Source organism: Lycorma delicatula, chromosome 1 (assembly GCF_047948215.1).
Source record: "Lycorma delicatula isolate Av1 chromosome 1, ASM4794821v1, whole genome shotgun sequence".
Classification (NCBI taxonomy): domain Eukaryota; kingdom Metazoa; phylum Arthropoda; class Insecta; order Hemiptera; family Fulgoridae; genus Lycorma; species Lycorma delicatula.
This window is the reverse complement of record NC_134455.1, coordinates 325118216-325138337: the sequence shown is the minus strand read 5'-3', so window position 1 is coordinate 325138337 and position 20122 is coordinate 325118216. Positions and strand designations below refer to the sequence as shown.

Below are 20122 nucleotides of genomic sequence, written 5' to 3'. Positions count from 1 at the left end.
TTCTTTAGTGCCATTCGAGAAACCACTCGGTCTATATCTTCGGGTTCCACGGTCCGAACGCCAGGGAATGGTGTTTCACCCGCCCTAACGCCGATTTCCGCTTCCCCCTCCGGAGCATCTGGAAACAGAGTATCCAGGAACGCCCGGTAAGTCGCCACAGATGTTAACGTGTGGTCACGACCACCTAACCCGCACCGAACACTGGACAACACGTGCAATGGCTTCGGTCGGTAACAAGTCTTCGCGAGCTGCCAGGGATCGCGCTGCAATTCCCGCATGGAGTCTTTCCAAAACTTGAGTTTGGCTTCCTTGATGACGTGAACATATGTGTTTCGGGCACGCCGGTAGATCCGCAGACGCTCAGCGCGCACGTCGTTAACGATAATTCCCGTTAGGGGGCAGCGCTGGTATCTTGCCCGAGCGGACCTCACTCTTGCGCGCAGCACGCTAAGGTCAGAGGACCACCATTTCTTGCCGGGCCTCCGTCTGCCTTCCACAGACGACCCCCCGGAAAATGGGGTCATGACGGCTCCAGGCACGCTCAGATCAGCGGACTGGCTGCTTGTGACGGGTCCGTCCATTGGCCTAGGCCGCCGTAAGACCTCGTCGCAACCAGTCTTGATGGCCCGGCCGATTAGCTCCGCCATCAATTCCACTTCCTCCCTAGACTCCATGCTCCACCGCAACCCCTGCAATGCAGCATCGCACACCCGCCTCAGTCTGTGTCGATCCAGGCCCCTTAGGTTGTAGCGACCTGGATTTGGTGCCCTTGGACCGCCTCCGTAAGCGATTTCATAGGTTATAAGGCTATGATCGCTCACACTGGCCTCGGGCCAGACAGTCCAACTACCTAACCTTCGAAGCAGGCCACCCGTCACCAAGGTGACGTCTATATAACTCTCCCCCAGTTCGCTGGAGAAAGTTGGTGGCTGCTCCGCATCATTAATCAGGTAGAGGTTCCTGGCTTCTGCGAACTGTTCGAGACCAGCGCCTCTGGGGTCTGTGAGTGGTGAACCCCAGGCGGTAGACTTGGCGTTAGCATCCAGGGCAACCAGCACTCTGGTGCCCGGGAGACTGTCCAGAATCCCGCTCAACTTCGCCAACAAGTCATCGATACTCCATCCAAGCTGGAAGTATCCCGACATGAGTACAACATCGAGCGTACCCCTCGTGATCCGCACGACGGTGAATTGCTCATCTGACCACTGGGGCATCCAGAATACACCCAAATCGTCAGAGCCAACCACAATCGCAGAGAGCGGCCGTCCCCCACGAGAATGAATAACTTTCACCCCGTGAAGCCGACCACCCTATCCGCGACTGCGTACGGCTCCTGGACCAAGAGGACCTCAAGGTTGTACTCCTCAAGGAGCCTCATGGCCTCGGACGTGGCTGCCCGGGAATGATGCAGATTAATCTGCCCCAGGCGTATGCGTTGAAAGTGGAAGATGTCCCCAAAGGCTTCTGACCGTTCAAGCGTCGCCATAAGCTGTGTTGTTTACAGCTCGAGCCCGTGCTATGTCGTACGCCTTACACAGCCGACCCCCTACCCTGTGTCCAGCATTACTGCCTTTCACCTGGCAGCAGGCGGCGCACTTGGGTGGCGTCGACTTGTCAGGGCAGTTGGTTGCCCTGTGCTCCGGAGCGGCACAGTGGCCACACATCTCCTTCTGCGCACGGCATCGGAGAGCGGTGTGCCCAAATCCCTGACATTTGAAACATCGGGCTACCTGAATATGGTCGACAACTCTACAGGCCGTCCACCCAAAAAACAATCTTCCACTGGCCACTAAGACCTGCCGGATCTTTGGCGAGGTCTCGAGTACCCAGTGACTTTTCAGGGATAACTTTCTCCCCAACTGCCGGATCACCTTAGTTTCCCTAAGGAAGTCCTCGACGGTCATATCCAACATTGGATTTTGACCGTGGATCGCTGTGAGGATTTCAGGCTCCTCCACCCGCGTTGCCCTTGGCATATCATACACCAATATCTGAGGCTTACGCTCGGCTAGCAGCTGAGCCTTCAGCCCGTTCTTTACAAGAACTTCTGCCTCCAGCAGTTGTTTTGCCTGTCGCTCATTTACGACCTCCAGTACTACACCGTGATCCCTTGTTTTCGTGACCCGGGAAATCTGGAACTTTTCCTTCCTCGGGTCCAGGATCTTCTTAAGGGTTAGCTCCGTCATTGCAGACGAAGCCCCCTGACCAGGCTTAATAGGGACCACTTTTACAGTGGCCCGCTTAATTTTGGCCGGCGCCTGTGCTGGCGGCGGCGGACCTACCCGCTTAGGCGCAGGCGCGGCAGTTACCGAGGCGAAGGAGACAGGCTTCTTTACCTTCTCCTCCACTCTCTTGATAGATTTGTGGAGCTCGCCCAAAGCCTCACCCGTTACAGGCTTGAAGCTTCGGACTCCTTCCACTACCTGGTCCACCTTGCCGGATAGTCGACTGACGACTGAATCCAGCGCAAGGTTTGCACCCTGGAGGCCTTCACACTTTAACGCCAGCCCGGTTACCATCAACATACACTCGCTGAGATACGAGTCGACTAAGTGGCGTAATTCCACCGCGACTCTAGATTCCTTTTTAGAGGAGATCTTGGCCCACTCAGCCAAGATCTCCTCAATCCGTCCCACACTTCCAGCCCCCGAGGCCTCCCGCCTTTCGACAGGCTCAACCTCCGGTGCCTTAGGCGCGGGAACGGATGTAGCGTCTCCGCTTTCCTCCTTCCCGGACTTCGTAGGGCGCCGCACTTCTGACCTGGCGCCCCCCTCTCTGCCTGGTCCTCGCTGGACGGGCCCGGCTTTCGCCTTCACCGAACAGCTTGGAGCCGCGGTTTCGGGCAGGATTTGCTGCAATGCCGCAGCACTCGGATGCTCCACTCTCCGAGGGGCTTCCGTGACCTCCTTATCGGAGGACCGGGGCCTCGGCGGCGACCTGCCGAGTGACCTCCTCGGCAAGAAGGGGTCACCGGAGACCAGGTCCTTGGCCAGACTGACCAAGTCATCCATTCAACCTCCCCCGGGTTGCTCCATGGCTATTTCTGTCACTACACCAACTGCGTTGCCAGACACTACAACCACAGTTTGCTAGAATCCTATCACCTGTCACAAGTCCTAGGTGAGTGTCTATACCTCTTATACCCCGACGGACCGTCTGTTCGGCAGCCCAATCGAGGAGTCGAAATATAAAGCACTCCTACCACCGGCTAGGTTGGAGCGGAAAACCGCTTCTCGAACCTGCCAGAGGATCTGAAAAATTAACTGGCCTCACCAACTACGAAATGGGGACACGTTGTATGCAAAGGAAACATCCTTATTTAGCCGACAGCAGCACTCCTGCAACACACTACGCCGCCGCTCGGTTAAAACTCCTCACAGCAACGCAGGTTGACTAACCGCTGCTGATCGTTGTCAACCCCGACGACGAGAACGTAGAACGCTGTACTTGCAGAATCAAGTTGCACCGGTTGCAAAGCACAAGTTATACAGCACGGGGCCAGAGGCCGAGAAGCGATCTAAGTAGGGGATAAAAAAGATTTCCTTAAAGTTAAGAAAAACTTCAGATTTACTCAATATGGCAATGGTTGCATGTGAAAAAAAGTTTCACATGTTTAGCATACGACAAGTCCCATCTTCTTACAATTCCAGCATTATTTTGGTCATCCCTTGTGTCGTAAGGGTTGGTTATATCAAGCATTGTTTCAGACAAAAGTTTTAGATAATGTTTAGAGGACTAATGATCACTTTAAACAGATTTGATACTGTGCTTATTAAGGGAAGTGTGACTTTTTTTATCTTCAAAACCCCATTTTTTCCACCCCCTGGGGCAATGGTTGGTGATATCTTAAAATTTTTCTTACATACATTTTAGGCCCTTATCCATAGCATAGTAGGAACTTTAAGCAAATCTGATATTTTACTTAATAAGAAAGTTGTAGTGAAATTTTGTTTTTTTGAGAAAGCCCCTCATTTCCACCCCCTTGATCCAATTTTGGCCGTTAATAAACTCGACTGATATTTTGAGATGAGTTATTTCTAAGGAACAATTTGAAAGTGATTGGCGCAAAATTATGGTAGTTACCTTGTCCACAAGAAAGTGAAAAAAAATATATATATATAAAAACTTTTGAGATGGCAGTGGTTTTGGGGGTCTGGGAGAAGTGAAATGCGAAGATATGTCAACATTTTCCAGAAGTCGAATCATGGTACCCATTACAATAGTTAGCTTTCTTATGAAATCTACCTAAAAAGTATGCCTGTTGGTAATGTTCCAGGTAAAGAGTGATATTTGCAGAAAAATTTATTGCTGTAACCCTAATTTATTCTGAACAAGTTATGGGCAACAGGCATTTATTTGTAAACTTGTTTTAAGTGTCAAGATTCCTTTTTTACCATTGGTCTTTTTCTTACTTCTTTGCTTTTTTCTGTTCTCTGCTAATATTATAAATTTAATATATTACTTACTTCATTTTAAGCTGTTCGTTTTATTTTTTCCAAAATTTTTCTTCATGTGCATGTTTTTATTGATTATTTTATTTGGATATTATTAAATAATATGATTAAGTTTGAAACCAGATACATATTGTGTTTGCTAAATTGGTAGTTTTCACTAGTAAAATAATTTATGGTTGCTTATGTGAGGTGTGACAATTTAATTTCCAGAACATCTGTGTAATGCCATCCGTGTGGTGATTCGGTTGGACTTGCATGAGGAATTATGTTAATACATGTTTTAAATACTGTATGCGTAAACCTCAAGCTGATGAGTCACTTTTTAGTTTTTTTATTGAAAAAAAAAAAACAATTAAGATCATCTGCTTATATGACCAAAACAGGAAATTTACTTTCACAGGATATTCTCTATGAATTCACTTTTTCTCATGAATTCACTTTCACAGGATTTTCTCTTCGTATGATGTAAGATGATTAGACCTTTGGTATAAACTGAATGATCAAAAATCATAGTGAGTAAAAACTAACAAAACATTGAAGGTGTTGAAAGTAACATGTGGTGTGACTGCTGTAAAAAATCAATGTGGCATAACGTGATAGACAGTTAATAGCTAATGAAAATATTAATGATATGGAAAAATCTGGAAATTCTGTTCAGAGTAAAAATGACAATTGGCACATACATGCATAATAATGCACTACAGCTTAGTTCCTCATTGTAAAAGAGTTTCTGGTAAAAATGAATCTGACAAATTAGGTTATGTGCTTAATAATATTAGCCCTCTTGTGATGTCTGGTTGTTACCATAATAAAAAACTACTCTAAAAGGATAGAGATTTCTGACATGTGATTTACATTATAATATAATAAAGAAATTCATAAGTATTCCAGAAAAACCGTTCTGAACTCTGCAATCAACAGAATTGAGAACACCATTTAAAAATTTTATATATGTACAAATGGAGTACCTCGAAGTTGACTGTAGGCAATAATATCGATTTCTGAACATATGGTTTCTTACAGACATGTTCCAGGAATTAAGTTGTCTGACCTTATAATAAAATCATAAATATCGCTTTTTTGTAATTTTTTAATTTCTGAAGAAAAAAAATCCATAGTATTTCTGCTTGTGAAGATTGAACTTAATATCTAAATGAAAATTTTGGAATTATTGTAATCTGAAATAACAGTTTTTGTTTTCTTCAGACTGAAAAAAAAAATAGCTTTACAGAAGTTTGTTTCCTGCAGTTATCCATTACTTTCTTAATTTATATTATCCTACTAAGTCTGTTTTTATTATTGTTATTATTAGTAAGACCATTTGTATATGTTCTTACATAAACAAAAGTGTACAGTCTATTATTTTTTGTTCTAATATATTTGTGTTATTGAAATTTCTGTGACATATCATGTAGGTTTTTTCTGGAGATGTATTGCTTGCAAGAACTAAGTACATCCAGCAATGTTACATGCTTGAATTAGAAGAATCATTGTCTAGTATTAATCTTTATTTAAAAGCAAAAAAATACTACGATTTATTACGAGATATAAGTGATGTTAATGGATTGCTTTCTCTGAGTGTAATGAGTTCCATTATACAGACGGTTCTTATGGTGAACAGAATAAAGGTGTAGAGCTGAATCACCTGAAATTAATTGGGCTGAGCATCCTGATATAATATTTTTGATTGTATTTTATTTTGGGTCACTGAAAAGAGAGAATGGGAAACCACTTAATTTACTTTTCAGATTACTCTGCTACCTTAGCATTTTTACTGTAAAAAATAGAATTGCCATTACTGGAATATATAACTTGGATTTTTTCTTAAAAATAGTTAAAAAATATTATTTTTGGTTATTGCAGCAAATTCTTTTAACACATAATTTAAACCAACTTTTTTTCTGTCAAAAATCGTCTAGCATATGATGGAAATTTTGATAGTTATTGCTATCCTATATACTTAAAAGTATTAGTTTTTATTTTCTGTTGATCCTAGTAAAAAAAAAACTCATGTTTCAAATAAGTTTTATTACATGTATTAGATTTTGATCAAAAATTAATAAATATTATAAATGGAGGTATTAAAATATGGAACATTGTTGAACTATTTTTATATGTTCACTGATTATTTTCATCAGTTTTGCTTGAAATTTTTGCAGAATTTATCATTTTGTTACCATATAAATAATATGAAATAAAATTACTTAAAGATGTACGTTACTTTGTAAAATGATGCATGCAAACTGTTATCATATTTCTATATGAAACTGGTTAAATTGTTGAGGTCGTAGAATCTTTGTATTGGTGGGGGTAATTAACAAATTAAATAAAGAAATTAATTTGGCAACAAATTTGATTATTAAATGAGATTCAGTGTTACACTGAAAATTGCTAAAGTATTTCTAAGATCTATCAAAGGTATGAGGTTAAAAACTGATAAAAGAATTGGAATAAATTATTTTTTAATGATAGTACTGGATTTTTTTATTAATATTAAAAAAAAAAATATATATATATATATACAGTGATTCCAAATTGCACAGCAATCTCTCGGGAGATGATTCTACAGCCAGAATTAAGAAAAAAGTTAGAAAATTCATAAGTCAGAAAATGATTTGTTACTGCGAAACATTTAGCTCTGCTTCCTGCTCCCTCTATGGAATTAAACCGTACTAAAATTCTTGAAGTAAAGATTGAGGGCTAAATTTGGTGCTTCTTGTTGTTTTTAATCTAAGAAATTGAATAAAAGTATTCCCAGACCTCTTTCTCAATTAGGTTTTAAGAAAAACTGAGAAACACAAAAATGTTTTGTCAGAAAATACACTTTTTTAGATTTGGAATAAAATAACTTTGTTAATTTACCAGTAAACAAATAAAATTAAACTTTGTAGAGAATTTAATTCTGAGAAAATTGATGTAAATAACGTCTATTTAATCTATACACAAATTTGAGAAGTTTAACTTTAATTAGAAACAAAACACACTAACTGGATCGGTAAAGTGATAGGATTTTAAACAGAACAGTTTACATACAAATGCTAAAAATTATAAAAATAAATTTGAAAGACATCCTTCCAAAACATATTAAACATTTTTATTTTTTCATAAGTTGGCAATAAAAGCTGATCAACAATTAAATTTAGTGTCTAGTATTTGAATATTCATTTGAGTGATGTTTGTGCTATTATTGTTTGATCAGTCATTCACAATGGGTAAGGTAATAAAAATGAATTGGCTGCTGTGTGTGAATACCAGGAAAATTATCCACAGCGAAGAGTATTGGTTCGTAAAACATTGTGAGGCTTTGGAGAGGTGAGTTTGAAACAGGTATGCTTAAAATCACAATGATTTGATGCTGGTTGTGAACATTTTGTAAAAAATGTCAATTCTGAAGGAGCAGTATTGAGTGCTGTACAAGTATCTCCCACCTCAAGCACCAGAAGGTTCTTACATCACTTTTTTATATTTCGCAATCAAGTGTGTGATGAACGTTACAGGAGAAACAATTATAGCCGTTATTTACAATACGTGTACAAGAATTATTAATGCCTGATTTTGATAAACAGATGAAAATTCTGTCAATGGTTAATTAGAAAATGTGAAGATCATCCCACTTTCCCAAGTAATATTCTAATTACTGATGAATTCTGTTTTACAAGAAATGGCATTGTAAATTATCAAAACATTCACACTTGGACAGAAGAAGATCCCCATAAGCCCGTTACAAGTCATTTCCAATTCACTTTTTCATTTGGTGTGTGATATGGTCTTCTTGATGTAATCTGATAATAGGCCCTTTTTCTTACCGCTGAGGCTCAAAGGAGAGCAGTACTTGCATTTTTTGCAGACAAATCTGATGGAAGTCTTGGAAGATATTCCACTTGCAGATGTGGTGTTTCTATTATGGCACACCTGCTCACTACTGTCATGATGTGATGAATCTTTTAAATAACCCATATAGTAAGCAAGGATTGGTCAAAACATACCAGTAAAATGGGCACCTCGATTCCCAGTCTCATGCCAGCAGACATTTTCTTTTGGGGTTGGATGGAATTGTTAGTCTATTCTGCTTATATTGGCACACAAGAAGAATTGAGACATCATATAATAGGAACTGGAGTTACTATTAGGAATAATAATGATGCTGTTAGATGTGCCCAGCTAGCATGGATTCGCTGAGCTAACTATGCAATGAGTAGAATGGTGGCCACATTGAGCAGCCATGTTGAAGAAATGTTTACAGCTTTATCAAGTAACCATTTTGATAGTTAATAAATTTTAGAAAATATTTGATGTGGACACCACATGACTTCCTTGTTACTAAATTAAATATACACTTTTTTTTTTAAATGAAAAATACATAAAATTTTATTTCATTAATAACTTCTGATTTTTTTTATATTGTTATTGAATTCTTATTTATTGTAATTTTCTTTTTTTACAATCAGAGATTAATAATTATTAACAAATCAATATATTAAAATAAAAAAAAAAGTAGGTGAAGTATGATTTGAATCAATGTGCCCTCCCTTTTTAAGATCTAAATATTTCATTAATTAAAATTTTATTTGGCTATAACTCTGGAACCAATGAAAATAAGTACCAATTATGATACATCGTTGAAAAGCTCTCAATGAGGGCTTATTACTGCAGTTAAGAAAAAGTCCAAAATTCAAATTGTTTTGGGATTTTTAGCTTTTTTGGACACTTTTGGTTCAGTCGATTGCAATCAAAAGGGGAGGTGCACAACTAGATGTTACAACAGCCCTAAATCCAAAATTTCAATATCCTATGGCTAATCGTTTTTGAGTTATGCGAGATACATATGTACGTACGTACAGACATCATGCTGAAACTAGTCAAAATGGAAGAGGGATGGTCAAATTGGATATTTCCATTGAAATCTGAAAACTGAAATCTTTCGCAATCACAGTACTTGCTTTACTTTGTACAAGGAAATAAAAACCAAAGAGTATGTGGGTATCTTTTTTAAAATCTTTTTTTGTTCTTTTTTTCTGTTATTGGTAAAATTTCTATTTGTATTCATTTGTACGAGGGTTATTTTTTTTCAAGATCCGATCGGTCACGAAATAAAAACCCGTGCAAAAATCAGATGAACCTTTCCGCATATGTGTTGCGCAGCGTCTCTAGTATGGCCTTCAATCGCGCCGCGTCACTTTGTTTAGTTCTGAACACGCAGCTAGCACGTAAACATGTCTACAACAATAGCATCTCCCGCCAAGTGTGAAGTGCGTGCGGTAATTCGATTTCTTCAGGCTGAAGGGTGTAATGCAGCTGAAATTCATAGACGAATAAGTAATGTCTATGGTGAAACTTCAGTGAGTGACAGCAAAGTGCGACAATGGTGCAGGAACTTTAAAGCAGGACGTGCAGATGTTCATGATGCAGGCGGTCAGGGAAGGAAGCGAGTGTCAACCGATGATCTCATTGAGCGAGTGGATGAGGCAATTCAAGAAAATCGTCGGTTCACAATTTCTGTATTGAATGATTTGTTTCCTGAAATTTCAAGGTCAGCTCTCTACACCATTGTGAGTGAGAGACTTCAGTACTGCAAACTGTGTGCGAGATGGGTTCCCAAGTTGCTGTCTGACCATCACAAAACAATGAGAATGAACGCCTCCCTAACGTTACTCCAGCGCTACCAGAATGAAGGTGAAGATTTTTTGAACAAAATTGCCACAGGGAACGAGACATGGGTCCATTTCGAAACTAAAGAAACAAAAGAACAATCCAAACAGTGGATGCATTCTCATTCTCCCAGTAAACCAAAGAAGTTCAAGTGAACCTTCTCCAACAGAAAGTGTATGGCTACTGTGTTCTGGGACCGGAATAGAGTTCTCTTGGTGGAATTCATGGAACGTGGCACATACCACGGAGTGGCGACTATGTAGAGAAATAGTGTAACTATGTAAGTACTTGTTACAAATAAAATATTTTTTATTTTCATTGTGGTTTTAATTTCGTGACCGATCGGACCTTGAAAAAAATAACTCTCGTATTATGTTATTCAAACATTGATGAAAATTGTTCTGTTTAAAATCATATCATTTCTCCGATCCAGTTTGTGTGTTTCATTTCTAATTTAACTTGAACTTCTCAAATTGTTATTTCATTTTAATAGACGTTATTTACATCAATTTCTCAGTATTAAATTCTCTACAAAGTTAACTTGAAATTTTTGTTTGTTTATTGGTGAATTAACAAAGTTGTTTTATTTCAAACCTAAAACCGTGTATTTTCTGACAAAATTATTTTTTGTTTTACCCTGTTTTTCTTAAAACCTAAGCGAAAAAGAGGTCTGGGACCACTTTTGTTCAATTTCTTAGATAAAAAACCACAAGGAAGTACAAAATTTACCCCTCGATTTGTACTCCAAGAATTTTAATACAGTTTAATTTTACAGAGGGAGCAGAAAGCAGGGCTAAATGTTTCATGAGCCAAAACTCACTAATGAACCGTTTGTCTGACCTATGTTTATATGAATTTTTTTCTTATTTTTGGCTATAGAATCATCTTGCAAGAGATTGTCATGTAATTTGGAATCGCTGCATATACAATTTGGCTGCTGCATCACATTTTTTTAATATTTATTCTTAAAGTTATTAGTCCTTATTTAAAATAGTTTCACATTTTATAGGTAAAATGACTATGAGCCATGTTAGTTTGTTGATGTTAGTACTTGGAAAACTTCAATTGAAACTTGTTAGCACTTTATTTTAAAAGTAATGGGATAGAATGCTCCATCTGAAAAGTAAGCTATTTCATAACTATAGAAAAAGTATTCATTTATCCTTTTACTGGTATTAACAAAATTAAAATCATATTTTTTTAGGTTAACTGAATTGAAGGAAGAGAATGCTATGTTAAAATTGGAAAGAGACCATTTGGAGAAAGCACTGATGGGAACAAACAAGCGAATTCAGGAACTGCAAACACCAGTAAAGTTATTTTATCAATTTTTAATCTTGATTAGGCTTTTTTATAAAAAAAATGATTTCTGCAAGATTTTGTTGTGTAGTTTTTGCACTATTTTGTTTCCATTTGGAAACATATTATACTATGGATTTTTCAATTAGACACACTTCATTTTGTTTATATTTATTCATTTTATATTTTTATTTTATCATTACATAATTCTGAATTTCTGTTTATTTTTGGATTATTAATCTTTAGTTAATTCTTCCACATATTAAAAACATGAAATTCTTTAGGTTTCTCTTTCTCTGGCGAGAATAGTATGTAATCCCTTATTTATTTATTATATATAAATCTTTACAGTTTTTTTGTTACACCTTCTCCTTAGTATACCTTATGACCTAAAAAATGCTTGCAATCTTAAAGAAATAAAAGTTTAAAGAAAAACATTTTAGAGGAATGAAAAGTAAGTTATAGCAGATGCACAATAAATTGTTTGTAGATTTTTTGTTTGTTTGTTTGTTAATGAATTTTACAAAAATGTTTTTTCAGGATTGTTTCCTTGACTGGTTTGTACACATGACTCTCTAGTACTTTTTATTAATTAAATTTATGTTCAACTGGCTAATAGATAAGTATTCATTGTAAGTTGTTTCTGTATGTTCATGTGCATGTGTATATGCATCCACACACGCATGCATGCATGTGTGTGTGTGAGCGTGAGTGAGTGATACTGTATATATTAATGTTGTAAGACTCTTTAAAGCCAATGTCTGATAACAAGTTAACTACAATCTATTTAACTGAAATTTACTGAGAAGTTGTTACCACTGTTTTCTGTTAATACTCTATAATTTAGCAGTATTTTTTTTTTTGCTTTGTGTCTTCACCATTCACTATTTTTAGTTTTATATTTTTTTGTAAAGATACCATACCAGAGATTATAAAAGTCAGCTGTAGTGTTTTTATTTTTCTTCATATATATATAGTTATTTTTTTCTGATTTAATGAAAGATGGCTTTACATATGAAATTCTGATGATAAAATGGGCATATTGGGCAGTAGAATACATTAATAACAGATAATTATAAATGAGTAATTATAATATTAATAGATAGACCCCTGGTTACTTATTCATTAAGTACCATTCCTTCATTTTTTTTCAATTGAAGAAGTTGAACTAATACCCTATGTGTACACGTTTATTTATATTCCCCTTGGATTTATGGCTTTACACTGTCTACTCAGTCTTTCTTAGATGCTTGTAAAGTATCTGATGTATAAGTGGTGTTAAATCTTCTTTCTTTGATAGTAATGATGTTCATTATAAAGTCTGTTTACTCAAGCGTTGTAAGCGATGTTTGAAGGCATATGGTTCACTGCAAGAAATATGGTGAACTGAATGAAGGTTGTACTTGGAGGGCTTGGATTTTATTGGACTTAGCATGCTATATGCAACTGTCTATTTGGCTGAGTGAAGAATACAGTGGGAAATCACTTTGCTTCTCACTTTCATCAGTAAGACTAATATGATGGAATCTTCCTATTTCTTAGAGTGGCCATGTGATTTACGACATAGACTTGCAGCTCATGTAAATCAGTTATAATCATACAATTGTGTATCCTTGGGGTTTGTTATACTTGTAAATTGGGTACTAGATTATACATGTTTATTTTTTCTATTATTTGTCAGAATTGAAAATTACCATCAGAAGATAATTAAAATTTCCTACACATAAATCAAATAAAAATAAAAGTAAGATAGAAGTTGAAAACAAGTCCCGGGTAATGAACATGCGAATTCCACTGTTAAAGATGCATGTTGTCAACCATCTTTCACCACTCATGTTGCTACTACCAATTTTATTAATTCTGTTAATATACTTTTGAGGAAAATAGCAAGGTGACTGGACTGTTACAGTAAATAATAAACTTTGACACATCAAGGATGCTGTGCTTCCATGGAACTCTCCATGCAGAAATAACCGTTGAGAAGAGGTTGTTATTTGCTATTTGTGAATAAGGCATCCAACCCTTACTCATGGATATCTAATGAATCAGACGAAAGCACCCATTTGTGTTTGCTGCAACTGCCAACTAATGATACAGCACATCCTTGTGGACTGAGTGTTTAAGTGGCATTGCGTCGTAAATTTAAACTAGGAGCTAATATCCAAGATATTCTAGAAAATAATTTGATGATCCTATCGAATATCTTGTTTCTTAAGACCATTCATCAGTATTCAACTATTTAATAATTATTTTAATATGTTTTTTTGTGATATTGTATTATCTTTGTTCAGGGTGATAGTAACGCAAGAGCATTTTTCGCCCTCCAGAAAAAAACTTTTTTCTATAATTTCTGGCATAGTCACTTCAGAAGTGCATCCACTGTATGGTTCATGCTAGTGCGTGTTTGACCCATTTTAAACTCTACAACCCAGCTTTTAACTTTTGTATTTGCTTAGTAAGAGTCTTCCAATGTTATATCAAGCTCTTCTTTAGTTCTCTTTGCACTTACACCTTTCAGAAAAAAGTATTTAATCACTGAATGAACTTCCAGTTTTCTGTTTTCCCAAAAATTCTCTATTTCTCCCCTTTGATGAACTGTAAATGCTAAACTAAGTGATGCAGCAACTTGAAACTTTTACAGTAAACTAATGAAGATTGGAACCATGCCATCGACAAGTTAAGCATACTAATGACATCTCTGTGTGAAGACTAGAACTTTTCACCTCACCCTCATGCATATATATTAATTTTTATTTTTTCAAACATTATATGAGGTATATACCATTGTATTAAATAAACTATTTTAAAGAGCAAATATATTATCCACCAGATAAAGTTAACTGTTACCACTCACCAGTTAGGTGACTGTTCTTACATATATTTGTTTTTTTTAAATTTTATATATATATACACATATGTAAAAGAGCAATTGATAAAAAATAATAATGAATTAATACTGTACCATACTTTTCACTGTAACTGGTAACAGTACTGTAGCATAAAAGCCAATGAAAGGAGGTAAAAGACAGTTACTATACTAAAGATTAAACAATTAGGTGCAATACTTATAGCGAAAAGTTACTTAAAATTTTAAGGAAGAATATTGTAATCATACAAAAAATTCAAATATAAAATATAAAAGTATCAAAAATGAATGTTAAAAAAAAATAAATAATATTCTATTTAGCAAATTTGTCATTAATCCAAAATTTAATTTTGAATTTATGTTACGTCATACTGAAATAAATATACGTAATAATATCTATAAATAATATACATAATAAATAAATATAAATAATATCATATAAATAAATACTCTTTTAAATACTGAAATAAATATAAGTCTATTTAAAATGTTAAAATTAAATATAAAAGAGTTTTAATAAATAAATTATTTTATGATATAAAATATGTTATAATAATTAAGTTTTATCTTATTTTATTGAAGATATATTGTGAAATACTGCAAATACATACAGGAAAATTGCATATCAATTTCCGCCATGAATGGGAAAGCACCAGAAGGCCTGTAGGTGGTGTAATACATTACAGAATATAAGAGTCTATAAAGTATACATCATTGCTTAACAAATTATATATAGTTTATGCATAAAATTTTCTATTAAAAACATTTTAACAAAGCCACTAAAATAAAATATTTTTTTATTAAAAAAAAATCCATAATATTTGTAAAAAAAAATATTATAACAATGAAAGGTACAAGGAACATTTGTTTTATAATTATTTTAATGTTATAGATTTCCCCAAGCAAGGTCCAAAAATCATCAGTTAGAAGCTATGAAACAAGCAGATTTAGTGAATATAAATTAAAAAAATATAAATAAACTGTGTTAATTTACTAGTTAATGATTTTCATTTAGTCCAGAGTATATTATGTTTTTTGAAAATTTACAATCTGTAATGCTTTATAGTTATATTCCCAAAATGTAAGCATAACACATATATTTATTTTTGTATAAATTTGTACAAATTCATAAAAATATTTATAAAGAGTTACAACTTATACAGAGCATACTGCTCTTATACAGAGCATTTTGAAATAAGGTTTATTAGAATGATGTAAAATATTGCAGTTTCCATTATATAAAGTTAAGCCACAAAGTGAACAAAATTAAAATATTTGGGGATAGTGGAAAGGAATTGAAGGAGGAAGTCATGTCAAAATAAGAGTAAAAAAGAGAGAGAAAGAAGTAGAAGATGATGCAAGGACATTGCATAAAAATGAATTGAAAAATTAATTGAAGCAAGATTGCATAAAAAGTTGCAATGAATTATTAATATATAAAATGTTACAAAGAATATTTCTTTATTTATATAATCTATTGTTGACAAAAAAGTTAAACACAAAGACAAACACTAAGTCAAAACCAGAAAGTTAGAACAACCATTCTAAACTGTTTTGTTTAAGTATCCCCAATTGGACTCGTTACCACTCTGATATCATTCACTCTTTATGTACAGAAAAGAAAAAAAGCATTATTAATCAAGATAAGAGGTTATATTAATCTTTTAACAAATTGTGTAAATATCTTCTATGTTAAACAAAATTTAGACAAGTTAAATTCTTGTGGTGATGAACTTCCATAAAAAATATTTTTTAATAAAGATTTTAATAGTAAATGGCTATTTGATGTTGGTTCCCTATCCATTAGTCAAAAATTGTTTCCAATTGTCAGATTCCATTTTATTGTATTTTTTAAATTTTAATTTCTAATAAACTATTTTTATGACCAAGCATTGTTGGTCACTGCAGCAATGCCTGCTTTTATATCTACATTGAGTCAAATGCTTTTTTATTCAGGTTTCAATTTTTTTTGTTACCTTTGCTTTACATGTCCTAAATCCATTCAGGATATATCCTAGGTATAGGATACGTCTAACACATCCTTATAAATCAGCTGGTAGATTTTCACTCATTTGATGGATTAAGTTTAATTTTTAATGTTTCCGTTGGTAGAGACCAGTTTACATAATGAAGTTATAGAACAGTCTTAATTAATGCTGTGTAATATCTTTTTTATCCTATTGCTTATAAATTATATGGAAAACAGTTTGTAATTGCCTGTACTTAATCTAATTATTCTTGCCTACTGTTTCAATGTAAGATTGTTTTGCTGGATTTTCAGTATTTTTTATCATTTTTTTCACTATGTTGTCAGAAGTTTCTCTAGTAAAATCATTGAACTCTATTAATTTAATAAAATTCATTCACTTTGATAAGTTCCCAGATCAAGTAGCCCTTAAAGGTTTACCCTAAAAATTGAAAGACTGTCACTGTGTGTTTTCAGGATAAAAATAGGTTGGTTGTGTATCTGTCAGTATATATGTTTTCTGTAAATATAAGAAATATACCAGCACTAAAAATTGTATCATTACCGAATATCTATTACTTGTAGAATTGGGTTTGATTATGAATTCATGCTCTCTGCCCTTGTTTTCCTTTTTTAAAATAAATTGTTACCTTGTCTAATCCTGAGTATAAGGGATGAATATATATACAGGTATCTCCCAAAAAAATTGAAAGAATTTCAGGACACCTTCAAATATAAATCGGGATGAAATATTTTGCTGGCAGTGAAACAAAGCATTTTTGGATTTTTGTAGGAATTTTTTTACATATCTTAAATTTCCTAAAGCTTCTTAAAGCATTACCATACAATTTTGAATCACCTGTATACAAAGTGTCCATAAAGAAACTAAAAGATTTGCAGAAGAAACAAAACAAACAAACAGGTGAAAATAAACAAAAACGTTCATATAAACATTGGTTGGGAAACACTTCATTTTCAGATCATAATTTGTGAAAAATTTCACCCTGATTTCTGCTCAAAGGGATATGAATCTGTATTAAAATTTTTGAACCTTAAATTAAGAGGTTTCATAATGTGGTTTCATCTGGTTTTTCACCTGAAAATTTTAATAAAAACATTTCCTAGAATTTATCCTTTGTAATGTTTTAGATAATTATTGTAAAACAGAATGGTATAGGTTTGGTATACAATAACTTCATTAAATTACCTGTAAACTAATAAAACTGCAACAAACTGTAGAATATTTAATTCTGAGAGAATTTATGTTAGTAATTTCGACTGAACACAAAGAAGAGTTTAAGAAATTTGACTCTTATTAAAAACAGAATCAACTGAAACATCACAGAAAAATTCTATATTATAATTTTAAACCAAAACAAGAATCAGAACAAAGCTTTTGCATATAACTTGAGAACAAAGTGTTTTTCAGAACCATGTTTGTATGGACTTTTTTCTTTATGTTATTTTGTATACATCTTCTGCTTCTTCTTGAGATACCCTTGACACTCAAACCTATATTTCAGACATATATCCCGCATATCCGGGTATGGGGGGAAGTCCAGTTGGGGAGATAAAATGGCTTAAACGTTTTTAGCTGTTGGCTTTCAAATGAGACTGCCTTACAGGCTACTGTGTAATTTCTTAAAGCCAGGGGTTGATTTTATTTTTTAAACAAAATTAAAAATACTTTTTTTCATAGTGTTTCATTGGTACTGATTATCTATCTATCATTATTAATTAATTTTAAAAAAAATAATTCTTTCATAATTCAGTCACTTAAGTTTTTTGTTGTATTTAACTTTATGCAAATTTCTCTTTATCTACTGATGAATATTTAACTGAAAATGTACATTAAGTTTTTATTGTTTTTAAATTGATTTTTGGGGATTTGTCATTAGAAATTTGTCAGTAATAGCTGGAGCATAATATTTAATTAATATTATAATAATCTTTTAATATTATGGATTATGTTTTAAAATTAGGTGAATTATACAAAAGACTACTTACTTTGTTCATAATTAACCTTTGATTCTTAAATTGATTGAGTGAGCAGTCGTGCCACTATGGGTTTCTCTGTACTTTATCAAATGTGAAGGTTTGCTTAAGGTAATTTGAAGTTGTCATAAAATACAGAAAGCTTTACTGAGATTATTAAACGTGTAAATTAATTAATATATACAACCTAAACTACTCTCAAACACTCAAACACGCTCAAATTAATGCTAATATTTGCATGGTTAGTTATAATTGTAACTTTAAAAATTGCTGTTATATAATTTAAAAAAAATTAATATTAAACATGCTGAGATTTGAAAATAAATAATTTAGTTTTTATTAATATTTCAAATAGAAAATAATTTTGAAATGGAGCGCACATAATTATTAAGTGTAAATAATTCTCTTGTATCCTATTCGTAAAAACTAGAATGGATTATTTCCATTTTTTTCTCCTGGATGTTCTTGTAAAGTGATGAGGAATGCTCTTAAAACATTTAATTTAAAAATCACGCTTGTGCATATGGTGAGCAAAACATTAAGCAACCCTGAATTCAATAATCCACTGAAGTAGTAAATTTACTTTTAGATTGGCATCAACGGGTGGATTGATAATTTATGGCCTTTTAACAATAACGTTTGTATGGCAGTCAAATAATGCCTTATTTCTCTGTCAGTGCAGGTGTACTCTAAAATGACTATCATATGTTTTACATGTTCTCATTTATTCTTGAGAGTTACTTTAAATTGCAGTTAATTTTTAAGTGCCAAGAAGACTTTGCCCTAGTTCTTTGTTTTGCACGCACACACACACACACATATACACACACACAAATATAAATGCAGATACATTTTTAGGATTATAATGAATAACATTGCTTTAATAAGAAATTATGTTAAAAGTAATCAGTTTTATTTAATTCTCTCTCTAAATATTTTTTTTGTAATTTTAAACCAATGGCTAACATTAACACCGTTTAGCATGACAAAATTTGTGTTACTTGTTTAGCAGATATTACAGTAATTGCATTTAATGTGTAAATTTTTGTATTTCAGGAATCACAACAGTATCAAAGTTTGCTGGAAAAATTTGAAAGCTTGGAGCAAAGGCATGAGGTGCGGGAACAGAAACTTCAAGCTATTGTAAGAGATTTACTAGCTCGCAGTTCAGAGCCAGTTCCTTGTGGTCCTGTATGTAGAAATAAATTACTTGACAAAAACAGAGAAATCTGTTACTATAGAGTTGAAATGGACAGGATATTAGAAGCTTTGCGTGAATTCAGGAGATCTAAGTGAAACAAATATTATTTATTTTAGGTTTCCCATATTTTTTTATTAGGTTGCTTGTTTATGCCTGTGATAATTACCTGAAAGTATATGTTGATTTATGAAATAAATTTGTTTATACATAATTATATGCATGCATACGTACATTCACATTATACAAGTTTACTTATATTTAATATATAAATGTTAAAAAAAATTCAAACATAGTGTCAGTTTTTTTAAAATCTAATTTTTGTTTTCAGTATTAGTGTATTAACTACTTAATAGTGTAATAAAACAACACGACATTTGAAGATTGTACTTCAGCCCTTTCATCATGACATTGTAATCAACTTCATTAGATTTTTAATTATAACTTACGTTGCAAAATGAAAAATTTATTTTAATTGGTAAATGTTAAAAGAAATTAATATTCTTTCGTCTGCCATACTTATACTTTTACATTCTTATATGTGAGAGTTGGGCCATAAAATTCACTATTTGGTACAGCATCTCAGATCAGGTGCAGAAGTTATCAGAGTTTAAAAAACATCTGTTCAGTTGTCAGTTTTTTATTGTTCTTATTGCATTAACAATATTAAAAACAGACACTTGCATTTCTCAAAG

The 20122-nt window shown here is 34.1% G+C and overlaps 1 protein-coding gene across 1 annotated transcript in view; it reads left to right on the top strand.

The window, feature by feature from the left end:
• The window catches only part of LOC142334215 (uncharacterized), a 163695-nt gene extending 144001 nt beyond the window's left edge, over window positions 1–19694 (top strand). Inside the window, exons 17-18 of the mRNA XM_075382061.1 lie at window positions 11308–11413; window positions 19286–19694. Of these exons, the coding sequence (XP_075238176.1) occupies window positions 11308–11413; window positions 19286–19525 (346 nt within the window). The 3' untranslated portion in view covers window positions 19526–19694. The remainder of the gene's footprint in view (window positions 1–11307; window positions 11414–19285) is intronic.
• Window positions 19695–20122: the final 428 nt, after the last annotated feature.